This window comes from Hoplias malabaricus, chromosome X2, assembly GCF_029633855.1.
Source record: "Hoplias malabaricus isolate fHopMal1 chromosome X2, fHopMal1.hap1, whole genome shotgun sequence".
NCBI classification, from domain to species: Eukaryota; Metazoa; Chordata; class Actinopteri; order Characiformes; family Erythrinidae; genus Hoplias; species Hoplias malabaricus.
In genome coordinates this window covers 48,453,524-48,472,273 of record NC_089819.1, presented here as the reverse complement: position 1 = coordinate 48,472,273, position 18,750 = coordinate 48,453,524, and the positions used below count along the sequence as shown (strand labels likewise).

The 18,750-nt window shown below is 41.9% G+C and overlaps 2 protein-coding genes across 2 annotated transcripts in view; both read left to right on the top strand.

Annotated features, from left to right (window-relative positions):
• Window positions 1–1,971: 1,971 nt before the first annotated feature.
• On the top strand, window positions 1,972–9,953 carry LOC136677477 (SKI family transcriptional corepressor 1 homolog-B-like). Its single transcript, XM_066655032.1, has 8 exons — window positions 1,972–3,651; window positions 4,707–4,836; window positions 5,474–5,548; window positions 6,574–6,642; window positions 7,782–7,856; window positions 8,823–8,897; window positions 9,358–9,423; window positions 9,702–9,953. The coding sequence occupies exons 1-8, from the start codon at window positions 1,972–1,974 to the stop codon at window positions 9,794–9,796; spliced, it is 2,265 nt and encodes a 754-aa protein (XP_066511129.1). The 3' UTR covers window positions 9,797–9,953.
• Window positions 9,954–15,068: 5,115 nt separating this feature from the next.
• Window positions 15,069–18,750, top strand: part of LOC136676739 (E3 SUMO-protein ligase PIAS1-like) — a 50,535-nt gene continuing 46,853 nt past the window's right edge. Inside the window, exon 1 of the mRNA XM_066653939.1 lies at window positions 15,069–15,087. The gene's annotated coding sequence lies outside the window, so the exon portion shown is untranslated. The remainder of the gene's footprint in view (window positions 15,088–18,750) is intronic.

The following is an 18,750-nucleotide window of genomic DNA, read 5'->3' as shown; positions in this document are numbered from 1 at the left end:
CCTTTCTTTATGTCATCGTTATTATTTTGGTCGCTCCCTCCTTCCGAACAGTCTGATAAGAAGTGGCGCGCGCAAGCATTAGGCCTGCCACGTGCTCACGACTGTCCCTCTCTCTCTCTTTCTCTCTCTCTCTCTCTTTCTCTCTCTCTCTCTCCCCTCTCTCTCTCTGTCAAATCCACTTCCACTCACGCACGCGCGCGGAGATGCGGGCTGGATTCTGAGCGCGGAGGCGGATGAGAAGGAGAGAGAGAGGGAAAGAGAGAAACAGATAAAAGGAGATAGTTCTGGGAATTAAATTCTCTAACACTGCATTCGAGCCGCGGGGAAAAGGTGAGTGTTTCTACCTGCTGTGTTGTTGAAGTGTAGCGTGTGAAGACCGCCGTGTTGTTGTGTGTTTAATGTTTCAGATGAACTCTGTTTATAAACGACTTCATAAAACACCCGAGCCGCAGTCAGACCAGGGGTCAAATGGGTTTTGGTTAAAGCTCGGTTTTTTTGATTCAGGATTTAAATTTAAGAGCAGGTCAAATACAATAATGCGTGCTTCAGATTAATTAACCCTTTCGTTATTTCCCCTCAATATAATTTAAAGGTAAAACTAAGAAATCCTCCCAGAAGTCTCTTAAAAAGTTATCGGACACCAATTACGAGAGCAGCAATCCGATTATAAATACGACAGTGTGAATACAATGTGTGACAAATCATTTAAACCGGTTTTACCTCAGAGAACTGCTTTGAAACTTTTATTCGTTTTCACGTTTCTATTTTTTTTATTTAGAGTTCAGTTAAAGTGTTTAATTAAAGAGGAGGGATGTTTCAGGAGCGTTTTTCAGCGCAGCGCGGGTTTCTCTCCGCACAGAGATTCATTAACAGATCACTGAGACGCAGGTCGTGTAATTACACACAAAGCACATTAGTCCGACTCAGAGACTCTCGCCGGTTCTCTCCCTCTCTCTCGTTGGCGAGGCTTACACACTCTTTCCCTTCTGCTCCGTCGCCCATTAGCGCCCTTAAAGGGCTTTAAGTAACGGGCTCGAGCTGCTGATCCCTGCTTTGGAGACTGGCGCGTGCAAATTTACAAACTCTGTAGAATTGAATGGTAATCAAATCCAGACTCTCCACTACAGCTTCAGGGTGATTTCTGTCAAACAACAAACAGCGCAGACCTTTCAGCAAGAGCCCATCAAACGAGCTGTGGCCAAAACCGAGAGAAAAATAACATGAAATGGTCAGGGCGCTGTTTACAGTCTGTTTATAGTCGGCTTTTAAAAAGGGATTCATTCTTAACGCTGAACATGTATTGATTTAATAATATGTGGAAATGAAGGAGGGGTGTTATTTAAAACACGCGATATTTCTCTAATAAAATTATAAAGAGTCCGTTAATGTGTGTCCTGACGAAAGGGAAACGCGTTTTACAACGGAACAATTTTAGTTCTCGAGTGAATTCGTGAATTTTCGGCTGACTTCGGGTACAAATTATTATTTTAATGATTTACTAAAAACACCCACAAATTCGGAAATAATTTCATGTTTATTACAAGAGGGAGGAAAACAGTATGAATAGACATCATTAGTATTAGTATAGTACACAAAAAACAGGTTTAAATTTGTATTAATATGTAATAATAATAATTGCATTAACAACAGTAAAAATAGACGTATATATGTTTATAGAAAAAGGGACCTTATATAATATTCTTATATTTATATTTTATAAGGTCCCTTTTCCTAATGTCTGTATTTTTTTATATAAATATATTTATTTATTTTGTTTTTTTAGGTACAATTTATTTTACATAATTTTATTTTATTTTCCAATATATTTAAACATTCCAAGTATTTTTCTCTTGATGTTAATTTACACCCAGTGGATGTTCATGTAATTCACCTCATCTCTCTCTCTCTCTCTCTCTCTCTCTCTCTCTCTCTCTCTCTCTCTCTCTCTCTCTCTCTCTCAGTTCTCAACTGATGGATTCTCTGATCCCTCCGCTGTCTGCGGCGCGAGACTCGGGTTCGTCCCCGCGCCCCGCGGCGGAGTTGCAGTCTTTCCCCGGAGGCGGAGGCGGCGGGGGAAGCGGTGGCGCGTCACTAAAGGCGAACCACGTGAGCGAGACGAGTCTGTACGGCGTGCCAATCGTGTCTCTGCTCATCGACGGCCAGGAGCGGCTGTGCCTCGCGCAGATCTCTAACACGCTGCTCAAGAACTACAGCTACAACGAGATCCACAACCGGCGCGTGGCACTGGGCATCACGTGCGTGCAGTGCACGCCCGTGCAGCTGGAGATCCTAAGGCGCGCGGGCGCCATGCCCGTGTCCTCGCGCCGCTGCGGTATGATAACCAAGCGCGAGGCCGAGCGTCTTTGCAAGTCGTTCCTGGGCGCGCACTCGCCGCCCAAGCTGCCCGAGAACTTTGCTTTCGACGTGACGCATGCTTGCGCATGGGGCTGTCGCGGCAGCTTCGTGCCCGCGCGCTACAACAGCTCGCGCGCCAAGTGCATCAAGTGCGCGCACTGCGGCATGTACTTCTCGCCCAACAAGTTCATTTTCCATTCGCATCGCGCGCCCGATGCCACTTACACGCAGCCCGACGCAGCCAACTTCAACTCGTGGCGTCGCCACTTGAAGCTTAGCGACCGTGACTCGTCGGAGCACGTGTGCCACGCGTGGGAGGACGTCAAGGCCATGTTTAATGGCGGCAGCCGTAAGAGGACGCTTCCTCTCAGTCGCTCGGAGACACCTTCCCCGCTGAGAACGCGAGGCCCCTCGCCGGAGATTGTGCGTAAAACACCGCGCTCTGGAGCCATGGATGAGGAGCGCGCCATCGCTGGTGTTCGTGCGCCCTCGTACCCACTCGTGCCCCTCCCAAGCAAAGGTTTCGGCGCCCTGCACAAGCTGCACACCCCATTCTTCCCGCACCCGTACGGAGGCTTCCCCGCGTTCCAGAAGAAGGAAGGCACCGGCGACGACGGCGGCGCTAGCGATGCGCACAAGACAGCGGCGGTGAACGCAGTTAATGCAGCGAATGCGTTCTGGTCCGGTGCCAAAGACGCGCCGCTTTATCCCGCGTTCCCGGTGTTCTGGCCCGCGGCGGGTGGCCTGCACGTGCCTGGGTACCCACACCATCAGGAGCGCGTAAAAGCGCACACGGACCTGGTGGCAGAGGCATGCGTAAAAGCGCATGGCGAGTTGGCGTTGGAAGCACGCGTAAAAGCGCACGATGAGAATGAGCGAGGAGGAGCAGGCAGGGGCACACCGGCAGAGCGCGACACACACGTGAGCCACGTGTCCGCCTTCAGGCCTGTGCTGAGGGACGCAGAGAGCATCGCCAAACTGTACGGCCACCGAGAGTCACACGTGTCCCCGGAGCGCGCCGGCTCCAGCAGCTCGAGCTCCAGCTGCAGGTCCGTTTCTCCGGACGCGGACAGTGCGGAGGAGGACCCGGATGTGGACGTGGAGTCCAGCAGAGCGCCGGAGGAAGAAGCGCCGTTGCTGCAGCACAGCCCGCGAGGACAGATCTCGAGCGAGCAGGAGCACGGGCGCGAGGAAGAGCCAAGGGGAAGGGGCACCTGCAGCCCCGCGAGCAGAGAGGCCCTGGCCACGGAGGAGGAGGGCAGCGCCAGCGAGGACAGAGACTCTCCGGCCTGCGAGGTTCGCAAAAGAGGAGCAGGGTTGTGGTGGTGGGGGGGTGATGGTTGGTGGGGGTCGTGTTGAGGTGGAGGTTATGGTCAACACGTTTACACATGTAATTACACGTATATAACATACATATTACATCTCTTCGATTATCACACTCAGGTTTCATTAAAACAATTAACAAAATGTTAATTAGTCTTTAAACAGCTGGAAATGTATAAAAGAGGAGAAACATTTTGGGGGAAAAAATTAATATAAAATATGATGCAATACATTTGGCAAAAGCCACATTTTACCAAAATTCTCTATACATTTCTGAATAGTAAAATTAACAAAAAGAACTATTAAAATATGAAAATAAATAATATTTAAACATAATAAAAGTATCATAGTTAAATAGGAATCAATTTTAAAAGAACGGATTTGATATTTTAATTTCAGATAGTGTTCATTATTTAAGATAAACCCCTTTTTAAAGCGATTCTTTGATATTGTAAAAAGAAAGCACATTTTATAGTGTGTATATTAGCTATAACCCTTGCCCTGAAATCTTTTCCCCCGTGGTCAGTTTAAGGGGTAAAAGGCCAGTCAGCTTTGCCCAGAGGCGTCTATTAATGGTGGCATTGTCCATTGAGGACTGTCAGTGTTCTGAGTGAAAGCCTGTTTTTAAAGGAATAACAGCAGAGACAGGGTTTTACAGGATGCTGCATTCCTGCTGTTAAAGGTACAGTCGGTGAGTGTAAACACAGTTGGTGTGGTACAGTGGGACAATGAAAAAGAAAGAGAATAAAAAAACGCCCCAGAGCCATCGCTGCAGTAAATGGAGTAAACAGACGTGGGCTGAGGGGCTGCAGGTGTAGCAGTGGCCTGAGGGCTCAGTGAGTGCTCCCCGCAGTCCACCCCCTCACAGCAGAGCTCTGTGGTCACTGACAGCTGTAGCTCCAGTGTGAAGATGAAGATGATGATGATGATGGGGAAGGACAGGAATATGAGGAAGAAGGTGGTAATGAACTTGTGAGGTGAATTTAAAGGTGTGTGTTGGGTTTGTAATGAGAGCTGGTGTGTTGCAGGTGTGTGACCAGGATGCTCCTGCTGTGTGTGTGAACTCTGCCCCTGCTCCAGCTCCAGCTCCAGCCTCAGCTCCGAGATACACACTCACCCCACCTACACCACCTGCACCACCTACAACAACAACACATGGTAAAATCACACACACACACACACACACACCTTTTAATTTACATATTTAAAACAAAACTCAAGCCACATTTATTAGAAATATTTGGTATTTTCCACATATTATTTTATGAGTTAAATACAATATTTTGAAACATTTACAGAGTTTTAAAAAAGTGATATTGTCACTGATATGTTTCATATTCCAATAAATATTTTTATACATTAATTCAGTTGCAATGATACAGTTCTATTTAATAAATGTAATAATGTAATAATGTAATATATTATGGATGTATGTGGATATAAAATATATAATAAAATAATATCCATTGAGGTTTAATGGCAAATTTTCATATTTTCAAGTTTTCATTTTATTTGGTCACATTTTATAGTTTTTTCAAGGAACACACTCGTGTTTGTTTCTGAATTATTATCTTTCTTTTGTCGACATGGTCTCTGTGTCTTTTCTGAACAAAAACCTGAAGAAATTTGACTAAATTAACTACATTCAAATGAATAAATTAAAATTTTTTGGTCACGAGGCATTATTCACTAATTATTTAAAATATACACTTTAATACACACTGAATTCATATAGTTCTCTCTCTCTCTCTCTCTCTCTCTCTCTCTCTCTCTCTCTCTATTTTCCTCTGTGTAGAGCCTCATAGGTCGAGTAAAAAGCCAGTGGAGAGTGAAAACCAACAGATTAATCATGAAGTGAAGGAGAAAAGCAGTAAGTTCCTGTGTCTGGTCTCTCTCAGTTTTTTTTTCTATTCTCTCTGTGTTTAAAGGAATCTCTCTCTGTGTTTATTATATTTGTATCTTTCTCTTTCTCTGTGCTTTATCATTTCTTTACAAAAAGAACTCTCTCTTTTGCCCTATTCTATGTACAGCACTGTGCAAAAGTTGTAGACCCCAGAGACTGAGATTCAAAAAGTTATTTATCCGAGCAGTGAGTGTTTATTTGCTAAAAACAAACAAACAACAAATAACGCTCAAAATTAGAATAAAAACAAATAACATTGTCCCAGTGAGTGATCCTCTGTGTGTGAATGTGTGGGTTTAACTTTTTCCAAATCTCTCCTCGTGATTATATATAAATTATATATAAATCTCCTCTGTATTATTTGAGGTTATTATCCAATACTTTAACGGTTAATAAATAATGATTTTAAATATTGTGTACTGTGGATTAAAGAAATGAATGTGATCGAGGAGAATCTGAACAAAACATTGTTCTTCAAACTCACGCTCACCTACTGTTTATAGAGAAAAATTACCTTATATTTCTTTTTTTATTATTATTTATTTGTATTGACTGTGATTATATTTAACTTTATACAAGCGCCACACTCACTGAGGAGGCATTAGTTTAAATATATATCATTATCTTAGGTGCCTAAGACTTCTGCACAGTACTTTCTCTCTCTCCTCTATCTCTCTCTCTCTCTCTCTGTCTCTGTCTCTCTCTCTCCTCTCTCTGTCTCTCTCTCTCTCTCTCTCTCTCTCTCTCTCTCTCTCTGCTTCTCTCTCTCTCTCTCTCTCTCTCTCTCCGTCTCTCCTTCTCTCTATCTCTGTCTCTCTCTCTCCTCTCTCTCTCTCTCTCTCTCTCTCCTTCTCTCTCTCTGTCTCACTCTCTCTCCTCTCTGTCTCTCTCTGCACAAAGAGGACACTCTCTGATCTCTGCATTAAAAATCTCTGCATATTTTAATCTCAAATAATGCTGATTTTAATAGCTGTGTTTATCTCTCCTCTCAGTGGACGGCGTGCTGCGGACCGAGAACCGATTTCACTTTATCCAGAAAGACATCGAGAACATGGCCAAAGGTAAAAGGTGTTTATGGTGTATTTTATTATTCATTGGTAAAAGTGAGGAATGGTATATGAAGAGTTCATTATCATTATTCTTGTGTTTTTTAAACTTAGGACTGTCTCTGTCAGCTGTCGTAGTAATTTCATGCTCATCACATGTTTATCATCAAGTCAGGGCTCATACACAACTACAACAAACCCCAGTCATTCAGATTGTGAGTGACTCTAAGTTGTGGGTGAACGTGTGAACGTCTCATGGGAATTTTTACTGAATGACTGCTTTATTCTTTTATTTTTAAACAAAAGAGTGCACAATCAACGCCATGCACATTATCCACAAATGTCCTTGAACTGCTGTATAGCACAAGTGCTCTCTCTCTCACACACACACACACACACACACACACACACACAGAGCCCGAGGCAGTGCTCCTCATTATGTGCTAATATCATGCTTGAGAACACGGCAGCAGTTGCTTTTCTTTAACTGATCACTGTCTGTGAAATGGCTAAAAGCGTGACAGGGAAATCCGTTAAAATCTTGCTCTTGTTCAGAAGATTTTAACCCATTCACGTCTGAAATTTGACCCAGGTCCAACTGTTTTTTTTTTTAACTGAAGTATGAAAATAAATTCAATAAAGTGATTGATTTAATCGTAAACAAATAAAGCAAAAGTAATGTAAACCATTATAGTACTTTACTATGAGACATTCATCTCTCTACACCCCCCCCCCCCCCCACCCAGTGCCACCTTCTGCAATTAGGGCCTGTAAAGAAAACTTAAAGGGCTTATATCTAAAGTGGAAAACATGGTTCATACTCACAGGACCGAACACACTGAAGTTATAATGAGTGTTTAATAAATAAGGAGGGACCGGGAAATGGAAAATGAGTAGTGATTCTCCATGGTGCATGAGCTCACACATTCATTCATTCATTCATTATCTGTAAGCGCTTATCCAATTCAGGGTCACGGTGGGTCCAGAGCCTACCTGGAATCATTGGGTGCAAGGCGGGGATACACCCTGGAGGGGGCGCCAGTCCTTCACAGGGCAACACAGACACACACACATTCACGGACACTTTTGATGAGCTCACACAATGTTTATGAAGGTGAACATAATAATCATTCTTATTTGTACTGCTCTGATAGAGGAACTCCAGAAGCAGCTGGTGGAGCAAATGGAGCTCAGAAAGAAAATGGAGCGAGAATTTCAGAGTCTGAAAGGTAAAGCTTGACCTCACTACCTGCAAAACATCCTCTAGGTATTTAAAGCGTGACTTTACGGATTTATGAACATTTTGGCGTGATTTAAACTTCACCACACAATTAACGTCATTGAGAGTTGTTTAGTGTGAAACGCCCCGTTCTACACAAAGTACCTGAGAATGTCAGAAATGTTCACAGTGGTGGCGATAGGAATCAGACATCGGAGGATTGTTTAATCGTTTTAAAACCACATCACATTCTTTTAGTGCAGGAATCATAAAAGATATTCAGCCTGGTGTCTGAGACGTTGGCTCATGACTGTTTTACAAATTTCCTTCGGCCTAAAACAAGTCTTAAATATATGTAATTAGCGAGATATACACAGTGTAAAACCTTTGCCAATTTAAATCTATTCTACCATTATCCACATTACATAGAAAACTCAGACGACATGCACAGGGTCACTGCTTATCGCCTCATACTGGAGAGTGAATGAAATGTCTATATTTGTGTTGTAGATATCCCAACCCATCATTCCTATCACCACCACTTTAAAGACATCAGTAAGTTTCTCTACAACACACCAGTTCACATCAAACACTCTGAATGACTGTATTATGAAGACATTAAAATCAATCAGTGGATTGTGCCTTTAAAACACATGTATTCTGAGTAATGTCTCTCTCTCTCTGTCTCTCCTCTCTCTCTCTCTTTCTTTCTCTCTCTCTCTCTCTCTCTTTCTCTCTGTGTCTCTCCTCTCTCTCTCTCTTTCTCTCTCTCTCTCCTTTCTCCCTCTTTTTCTCTCTCTGTCTCTGTCTCTCTCTCTGTCTCTCTCTCGGTCTCTGTCTCTCCCTCTCTCTCTGTCTCTTTCTCTGTCTCTCTCTCTCTCTGTCTTTCTCTCTCTCTGTCTCTCCCTCTCCCCCTCTCTCTCTCTCTCTCTCTGTGTGTGTGTGTGTGTGTGTGTGTTTGTGTGTGTGTGAACAGATCATTTTCAGGATCAGATGAAAAGGGAGCTGTCCTACAGAGAGGAGATGGTGCAGCAGCTGCATATAGTGCGAGGTGAGGAGAAAACAAATAAACAAACAAACAAGACAGACTACCATCACCATAACAAACATTTATGTCTGAACAGGTGGAATTATTAAAATCAAACCACAAAAAGTACAAAAATACAAGTTCTACCTGCTGTATAAAGACATCACTCACCAATCAATAAATATGAGATTTCATACACATAAAAGTGACACTTGCATATTCTCTATGGGGCAGAACTTCTCTAGGACAGTCTCTGAGACCAACTTGGTGCAAGACACCAACTTTCTGAGACCTTCTGTTTATTGTAGAGAGACTGTAGAAAGTTCTGTTCTATTTCAGTCAGGTCTTTTTACTTCCAAATAACTGTCAGAGTCAGAGGAGTTGAAGCCTTTTTTATCATGAAAATTATTTCATACCCTTTGGTTTTCGTTCTTCTCATTCTTTTCTTCATTTTTTTGTTTGTTTGTTTGCTTTGATATTTTAGACACTTTGTGCAACGAGTTGGATCAAGAGAGAAAAGCTCGTTATGCAATTCAGCAGAAGCTAAAAGGTAATTTATAAGAACAGCCAGCAGCTCAGGATGTTTGAAAGCAGAACAGCGCTAAAGTAAACCAAGCAACAAATAAATGAATAAATAAATCAAAACATGTATCAAATATGCAAGTGCTACTTTTACTAAACACTTATCCCCATATAGGGTTCATCACTGAACATAATAATCAAGGAGTGTAAATTATCTTTCGGTTAACATCAGCTTATTTTCACCAGAATTACATGAATATTCCAGGTGACTTGTATGTAGCACTAAATGCTTTTTTCTCCTAGAAGCTCACGACGCTCTACACCATTTTTCCTGCAAGATGCTCACTCCTCGCCACTGCACAGGGACTTGCACCTTTAAACCTCCTCTACTGCCACCTTAACCAGCCCCACCACTGCTCCCACACTCAGAAAAACCAAGAGACCTCTTCATTAAAAAAACACTCTACAACTGACCTTCCTTCTCTACATAATGGACCCTCTAAGAACTGCAAATGTGCAGAGATCCCAGACTGTAATGGCTTTGTAGATTCTGCTGAACTGGACATTAAGATGCTGCAGAAGTTCACAGGCCATTGGAGCTGATGCCATTCTTTAAGAGTGAAATAGCTTAATTGTTATAAATATATGTATCATAGAATAATAATATATGTACAATAGGATGAAATTGTTCAGAGCTGTTTGTTTTTCTTATGATGCCACAAAAATGTGGCAATGTGCAATGTGAACTTTCTTCAATGTCCAATATCTCTGTGTTTTTACATTCCCTTTGGCTCCAGATGGATTGATTCACTGACGTGCTCTCCCAAATGTATATGCACTTTAAATGGGACAAAAAAGATAATCCAAATCGAATCTACCTTTAAACAAAGTCTATTCAGATCACTAATGTTTACCATCTTGCTGTGTACAGTGTAAAAATTTTGAATCCAAGCACTTAATCCATGTTTCCCCCACCTACACAGCTCAGATCTTTTGGGAAGTGATATTTCTCTGAATATATGTGATTCCTCTGCTGTATACTATACATTTTGGAGTGTACTTTCAAGAATAAAAGGATCTCTTTCTTCATTATTCAATAAAACATTCCATGGATCATTAATGTGCTGTAGAACAATGAGTTTGTGGCTAAATCCTTGTGCATTTAGACAAATTTACTCTTAATGCCACACCAAACACATAATTACAGTTTATTATTGATAATTAGAGCATAATGCATAGTGACTGACATACATTACTGTCTGCATGTTTTTAAATTGTTACTTCTGAGGCACGTTTGCTAAACTTAGCATTAGCCATTAGCATTAAACTCAATTTCAAAACTAAATAACCGTGAACAAAACTCTTGATCATATATATATATATATTTGTTTATTTATTTTTTGTCATGCTATCCCTCCTAACATGAATAACAGACTAGCTAGCTAATGTTTTTAGCTTCTGTTAAGCTGTAAAAATCCTCTTGTTGGGGTTTATTATTTGTGTAATATTAATAGGATTGAGGGCGGCACGGTCACACAGTGCCAGGGGCCTGGAGGTTGTGGGTTCAATTCCCGCTCCGGGTGACTGTCTGTGAGGAGTTGGTGTGTTCTCCCCGTGTCTGCGTGGGTTTCCTCCGGGTGCTCCGGTTTCCTCCCACAGTCCAAAAACACACGTTGCAGGTGGATTGGTGACTTGAAAGTGTCCGTAGGTGTGAGTGTGTGAGTGAATGTGTCTGTGTTGCCCTGTGAAGGACTGGCGCCCCCTCCAGGGTGTATTCCCGCCTTGCGCCCAATGATTCCAGGTAGGCTCTGGACCCCCCGCGACCCTGAACTGGATAAGCGGTTACAGATAATGGATGGATGGATGGATGGATAATAGGATTGATCGTTAATTTAATCATTGTCTGAAATAAAATCTGTTTTATGAAGTGTAATTTTTGTTACAATACTGCCCTTACACAGCTACCTATGTAGGGGATAGGGCACTAGTTAATGAGACACACACTGCCTCCAAAGAGCCTACAATCTCAGCTACATTTGAACAGCACAAACTGCCTTTGAGCAGAGGTTCACCACTGAACTCTGATGATTTCACTACCTAGGACACAGAGGCTGTTTTACAAGAGCATATGCAGTACTTAAGGGAAACGAGCCAGTGAAGACGAATAAATATTTGAAGATCTTTGCCTGAAAGGTATCCACATAGATTTTAATGGACTATAACGGCCTGATTTACAGACGTTTTACTCTAAAACAATGCTGCCATCTAGTGGGTCTATATAAAAAAAAACACTATCCAATTGGTTGTTTTCTCAACCCTGCAATAGCTTCTTATTTGATGACTAGTAGGAGTCTTACCACTTTCTGTCTCTTATAAAGTTATAAGCCAAAGCCCAGTAGGCTTAGCTACAGATATAATGGATTCTATAGTTCATAACAAGTGTTAATGTGAGTAAAGAAGTGGTTCATGTTTCTAATGGAGGCAGCGGGGATAATGTATTTTTCACTCCGCGAATGGATCCTTTGTGTTCCTGTAGTTCCAGCTTGTTTAGTATGTTTTGTTAAAAATGTTCCGATCTGTGAATTCTGCAGTCTGATTGGCTGACTGAATAGCCGCGTGTTTGAACCCTGCACTATAATAGGTGAGTTTAAACCTATTATCTTATTGTTAAGTCCTGAGGCTGAACGAGTCCTGTCTCTGATTGGCTATTTGAATCCTGTTGCGACTGCGTGAAAGTGTCGTGCATTCCTATTGGCTGTGTTCTGTTCTGTTCTGATTATCTGGTTAGTCTGATTATTTGAATCCCGCAATCTGTCTTTATTTTATTTTTTAACTCTGAATCTTGAGCCTATACATCGTTTAGAGTGGGCTTTACATATCCATAGGATGTCAGTGATGTTATTTTGAACAATACTTCTTTGGCAAGGCTTCTGATCTGATTGGTTCCTTGAATCTTGATTTGACAGAGTAACCAGGCGAATTGACTGATTGAACGAATCCTGCACTCTGATTGGCCTATTTATCTCGCATTCTGATTGGCTACTGAAATGCAGCCATTTGGTAGATTGACTGAATCTTGAACCCTGACTAACAAGTTAAAACCAGTGAACAAACTGGTTAGTTGAATCCTGCGCTCTGGCTATTTGAATGCTGCAATATTATATTATGGTTTTCTTCATTCTGAATCTCATACCAACAGCGTCTGTTGTTGGGTGTGAGCTTTACATAAACAAGGGCTATCATGCTATACAACATACCAATATGACCAATATCATCTTTACTATAAAAATAAAAGTTTTACTTTAACAAAGTGAATTATAAGCCTGCCGTTATTTTTATTTATTCATTTTCAGAATTCTTACAAATGGACATACAGTATGTGATGTCCTTTTAAAGTCACTGAATTGAGAAAATCTGAGATTAATTAAGTTTTAGGGGGTGGAGATGAAAGGTAATTAAGGTAGACTTTACTGAAATTTGACATTTTACTGCAAATGCAGCATTAGGGAAGAGAAAGCACCTTAATCTTGTGGGAGGGCTTGGAAATACACTGCACAGTTGTGTATAACACTAAGGATTTATGTTCATTATCTCTGCATTTCTCCATTTCTCAGACCTGAAAGTTCCCCTTAGCTCTGCAGTTATCACACTTCGAATTTCCCTTTTGTGCACAGTAACTGTCACTGCACCCTCCTCGCTCTCACTTGCTTCCAACAAGAACCATTTCTTATAAGAACAATGCTCTTTTTCTTTTTCTTTCTATCTTTCTTTCTTTCTTTCCTTTTTTTTTACAATTTCTGCAGCATTTTGCTTATCTGTCATTGTACAGTTTTAGGACTCTTCCAATAGCCCAGTGAGTGGGGCTTATAGTATTAATTTATTCATATTCTGTAACTGATTTATCACGATTGGTGTCGCGAGTCTGGAGCCTAGCAGGAATCCTTCACAGGAACACACCCTGGAGAGGCATCAGTCCATTGCAGGGCATCATAAACCCATCCAGTCCTTTTTTATATTACATTTTAATAACATTTGATAAATCCTTACATTTTTTACAAGCTCCAATGTTGATATAGCTGATGCAGATTTCATTAACTAGATAAAATAACAAGATACAGTTGACTTTATTAGCACCACCACTCTGCGGCCCCCAGGGGGCCTCAGCCTCCAATTTAAGAGTCTCTGCCTTAGCTATTGCTGTGATTGAGTGGAATGGAATAGAGGCTAGAAAACTGGAACTGGGATATAATAGTTTTGCTTTGTATAGTTTGATGCAGGGGTTGCCAGATGTTTAAGGTTTTCATACCAAAAAGTAGCAGAACATTTACAATCTGTGTATAATATTGCTGACCCGTGGTTGGTGCATTTCTTGCAACACAGTGAATAATTTGGGCCTGGTTTGTGATCAAGTCCTTCTTATGCTGAACCTGGGTGCTGGTCCTCAAAGCAGGATTTCTCAGTTTAGCCAGATAACTCAAGCCTCAACTCAATGTGTCCAATAGCAAAAGAGATGAGAGACACTTGTAAAAACTAGTCTGGTTTGGTCAGGACAGAAGAAACAGAACTCTACAGTTGGAGTACAGCACTGAAATAAAACACAGTAATAAAGCACAGCTAGCACTTGTCTGCACTGTTTGCTACTCTTGTTTGAAAGCAGGTGTACTGGCTAATTAATGGTTAGTGGATTCACGTTATGGTAAATGGTTGTAGTGTGGTTCTTTTTATTGTGTACTACTCTCTTCCACTTTTGCAGACAGGCTGAAAGGAAGAAAAAAAAATTAAAAACATCAGCTGTGGGGCAGCCATGGCCTTAAAGTAAGAGAGATGGGCTTGGGACTAGAAGAGTGCTGGTTTGAGCCACAGTACCAACAGGAAGATGGGGGAGAGGCAAGTGAATGAGCTGTATCTTCTCCTCTGTTGTTCACTACCATGGATTAGTTAAATGCAGAGAATCATTTATGCCAAGTGGATTAATAAATTAACACTTCTTCTAATACCAGTTGAAAATGGTACCATGAAGTTTTCTAAGACCTATCCACACTCGCATTGAAGGGACTGGCCCTTTAGGGGGTGTCATGGCGGCAAAACAGGTAGTGTCACTGTCACACAGGCAAAACAGGACCCACTACGAACTGGATAAGTTTTTAGAGAAAATTAATAAATGAGTGGATCCTTAGGTTTGGGACATATGAAACCAAGTGTCTGAATTAGCATGTTTGAGAGCCTTCTGGGGAACGCTGCAATTTTGAAGCCAAACCCCCCCCCCCCCCCCGAAACATATAAAAAACGTATAAACTTCTAACGGGCCAACCACACACAGAAAAAGTTAAAACCCTGTTTTGTTTTGGTTTTTTTTTTTGGCTAGAGGAGGGTCTTTAAAATCATGAGTATCATATATGCCTTTTTAATCATGTTAAAAAATGCCCCCCACGTCACATTGGCACAGTTCAGTCGAAGTAAGGGTCTTATGTCCCTCTGTTAGCCCCTCTGTCTGACTGCGCTGCCTACTCCGCTTCACTGAGAACAGGTATGAACGCCATAATCACTGGGCCGTAATTGGCGGGTAATTGATTGGCCTTGCGGTGGGCGGTTACCTTTGGAAGCGTGCGCGGTGACGCAGCGGCGTGACGTGCCGGCCCTACGTCACGCTTGCGCTAGGAACTACAAGATGGCGGAGAGTGCGGAACTGAAGGTAAAGCGTTGCGCTCCGATTAACGTTGAGATTAGGAGCTCAGAGCCCTGGTGGTGTCGGTTTGAGTAGCGGAGATGTTCGCTAACAGCGAGTAGGCTTTAACTCGAGCTCTGTGAGCTTTTTGCGGGCGGCAGGGCTGAAGATTGAAGCCGTCGCGGCTTTTATGGTTGTTGTTGGGCAGCGGTAGCTTTAACATGTTATTGTTGATGTTGAGAGAGATAGGGTGACTATGGAGAGAGAGAGAGTGTGTGAAAAAAGAGAGAGGGAGAAACACACGGGGAGTGAGAGAAAGAGACTGATAAGGGAAACAGAAGGAAACAGAGAGAGCCTGAGTGGGAGACGGGGAGGCAGGCAGACAGACAGGGAGACCGGGAGTAGATTTAATAAATTACAGCCTATCTTTTCTTATTAAAGTGCTAGACAGGTACTGTACTATTATATTGACACCAGGTTCTGAAAGCAAGAAGTTGTTTGTTTGCGCGTGTGTGTGTGTGTTTGAGAGAGAGAGACAGACAGCGGAGAGCGCTACAGCCAGTGAGCGAGGTGGGTGAGCGCGATGTCCACAGCTGTCTCTCCTCAGGGGTACAGCCAAGTTTCTGGCTCTCTCAGAGTTATGTTCAAAGGCCATGTGGAGGACTGTTCAGATACACGTTTGTTTTATAGGCCACTACCAGAGCACTCTTTGGTGTGTTCTGTTTTGTAATTAATGTGAATGTGATACAGAATCAGCTAGCGCAGCTAAGCTAATAACAGCACTACTTGCCAGAAGGCTCTATTTCGCGTTCTCTCTCACCCTCTATCTTCAACCGCGCTATTTCTTTCTTTCTCTCTCTCTCTCTCTCTCTCTCTCTCTCTCTCTCTCTCTCTCTCTCTCCCATCGCACTCTCCTCCTCCTCCTCCTCACCCTCTCTCCTCACTCTCACCCACCATCACTCATCTCTCTCTCCCTCCCACACTCACCCCATTCTCTCACTCTCATAACACCATTATTATGATCTGAATGTCTTGTGACATTGTGAGAAGTATTTGTGTTTATGATCTGAAAATGTGGAAGTGAATTTTAATTGTGAATAATTATAATTAATTCTTCTGTTTATTTAATACCTTCAGTACTGGACAGTTACATTTGGAGAAAATATGGATGTGGGACTCAAGTCCCTAATATTATTGTACACAGGAGGAGCTGAATATTTAGGGTGCATTTTTCCCCAGTTAATTGCATTTATAAAGCCTATAGATATGAATGCAAATTTTCTCTGCAGTGCAAATAAATGTAGATTATGTCCAAAAGATTAATCTTTTTAATATCGTTATCACAATTTTGTCAAATGTGGTTTTTAAGTTGCAAGAGGCTTTTACAATCTTACTTTTGTTTTAGTTTTCTTTATCAAGATCTTAGCACTTTGTAAATAGAGTCATAAACTAATTTATAACTGAGTTGGAGCAATCAGACGCAGCCTCACACTGTGCTGTGTATGTGAATTGTCTAAATGAGAGCCTGGCCCTCTACATGCTGCGTTGTGTCCAGCTGGTATAGATGGGTGCTTGTGAACTTGTGGTTTCTGTTCTAAATGTCACTAAACTGTTTTGAAATGGGAAATGCCAATTTGCTTAAACAGGTGATAATCAGCAGCTAATGCATTCAATTCGCCCCGTTTGTTACCTACTAATTTAAACAACATGTTTTAACACAGAACAGGTGATGGAGAAAGCCCCTGTTCATTAGAAGCTAAGCAGGATATTGAAACTTTATACCGTCTAAGTTTGCAGCTTGGAGGAGGAAGCTCTCCTACACTGTTTCAAATGTTATATATTAACAGTTGGTGTAGGTGTGTGTTTATGTGTGTGCACGCATGCTCCCACATGTGTGTATGCTGTGCTCAGAGGCCTGGACTGCGTCTGGCTTCTAGGTTCTTCATTTCTTATTTGTTTGAAGTAGCCTTCTGTTTAGTTGGTGTAGTCCACGGGCTCTGTTTTGTAATGTTCACTGTCCTTCACTTTGACCTACTGTTTGTCCTTGATTCTCATTTAGGCTTGTGTCTATAACCAGCTGAGCCATATGGGGAGAGCAGAGAGAGGACAGTTTAGCCCATGCTTTTATCAGCTTCCGTACATAGTTTCTGAATCCATTTCTAGATCCGTTTCAAACTGAAAGGTGGGTGACCTTGCATGACAATAAAATAAGAAAGTTCACATCTTTTTGAGATCTTGTTTCTCCTGGCATGGTTTAGACAATGTACGTTTTTAAAATGTTAGCCTTTTAGCCACTTGAGTAAGTACAAAAGCAAGACATTAAAGTATGTATGTGCTTTAAAGGGAATTGGTGGCAAATTGTTTAGCCCAAGGCTAATTGGCAGATTTGAAATCCCTGATATTTCCAATTCATTGTCACCTTGCAGATGATGCGTTAAAAGACTTTGTCTGCTCATCACAGAACACAACCTGACCTCCCCCTCCCCACCTCAACCACCATCTCTCTCTTTGTTTCTCTCTCTCTCTGTCTGTTAAGTTAGTATGTGTTTTTTACTGTATGAGCAATCGACAGAAACCAGAGCATCTGGAGGAAACCCACACAGAGATGGGGAGAACACCTCAAACCATGCACAGAAAGTGTCTGGAGGTGGGGAACCCTAGCGACACTACCTGTTGGGCTACCAGAGACTTTGATTAGTTATTTAAATGTTAAATAAATCAGAAACAAATTTGACTACCTGGAAAAATACCTCTGATTTCCAATGTATTCAACATAAAAATGTTGAATGTATAATATTTGGAAAAGTTGCTGTCTCTAGAGGCCTGTGCTCTCTAGACAAATGTGTAATGTGTTAACGATATAGTTGTGTAGGTGGACTCCTGACTGATCGTGCATGGACACCAGAAACCCTCAGAGAGTGAAGAAGGTGTAAGGGAATAAGTAAAACTACATAAGCTTCAGTAAGACAGTCTGACATGTCTGCATGTAGTCATTTAGTTCAGATCTTCCCGGAACTTGACTTTGGGCTTGAGTTATTTGGATAATGGAAGAAGATCTGCATAGTGGAATGCCCCCACACCCCAATCCATCATAGGGATCATTTTTTGCCTCTTCCAGTCTTCTCTGCTTGAGGTTGATATTTGTGAAGTGGATGTCCTCAGCCTCAGCTTTAGTAGCTCAAGCAGTGTGCAGTCTGTGTCAGTGGTAGAAGAGGAGGAGTGGAGTGGAAAGATTTGGAGATTAACATTGGGCTAAATTTAATAAAAAAGCAACCGTCTTAGAGCTTTCAATTTGGGCCAGGGCTGAGGTGTGAAACGTTGCGTCCTGATTGTGTTGTTGCTGTTGCATGAAAGCTGTACATTGGTTCCACTGTCAGAAAAATTGTCGCTGTGGCGGTAACCCCAAGGGTATATATTCAGTACCATTAATGAGGGAATTTTGTCATCTCCAGGACTTATGTTCTTTCATTTTACACAGTTCTGGAGAAGAGAATGTAATGTATCTTTAGGGAACACACTGGATTTTAAAACCCCTGTTGTACCTTTACCATACACTTTTTAATCTGAAAGTCGAGGAAAGGCTGAGCGTTTCTGACCAATTGTTCTGTAAGTCTCAGATAGAAGAGTCACTCATATAATGAAGCTGTACATTGGATTGCACCGGTTACCTGCTGAATTGAGATTGATGTT

Coding starts and splice junctions, on each gene's coding strand:
- LOC136677477 (XM_066655032.1), top strand. CDS start 1,972: ATGGATTCTCTGATCCCTCCGCTGTCTGCGGCGCGAGACTCGGGTTCG. Junction 7,857..8,822: donor AGAATTTCAGAGTCTGAAAG/GTAAAGCTTGAC, acceptor GTGTGTGAACAG/ATCATTTTCAGGATCAGATG. Junction 9,424..9,701: donor AATTCAGCAGAAGCTAAAAG/GTAATTTATAAG, acceptor TTCTCCTAGAAG/CTCACGACGCTCTACACCAT.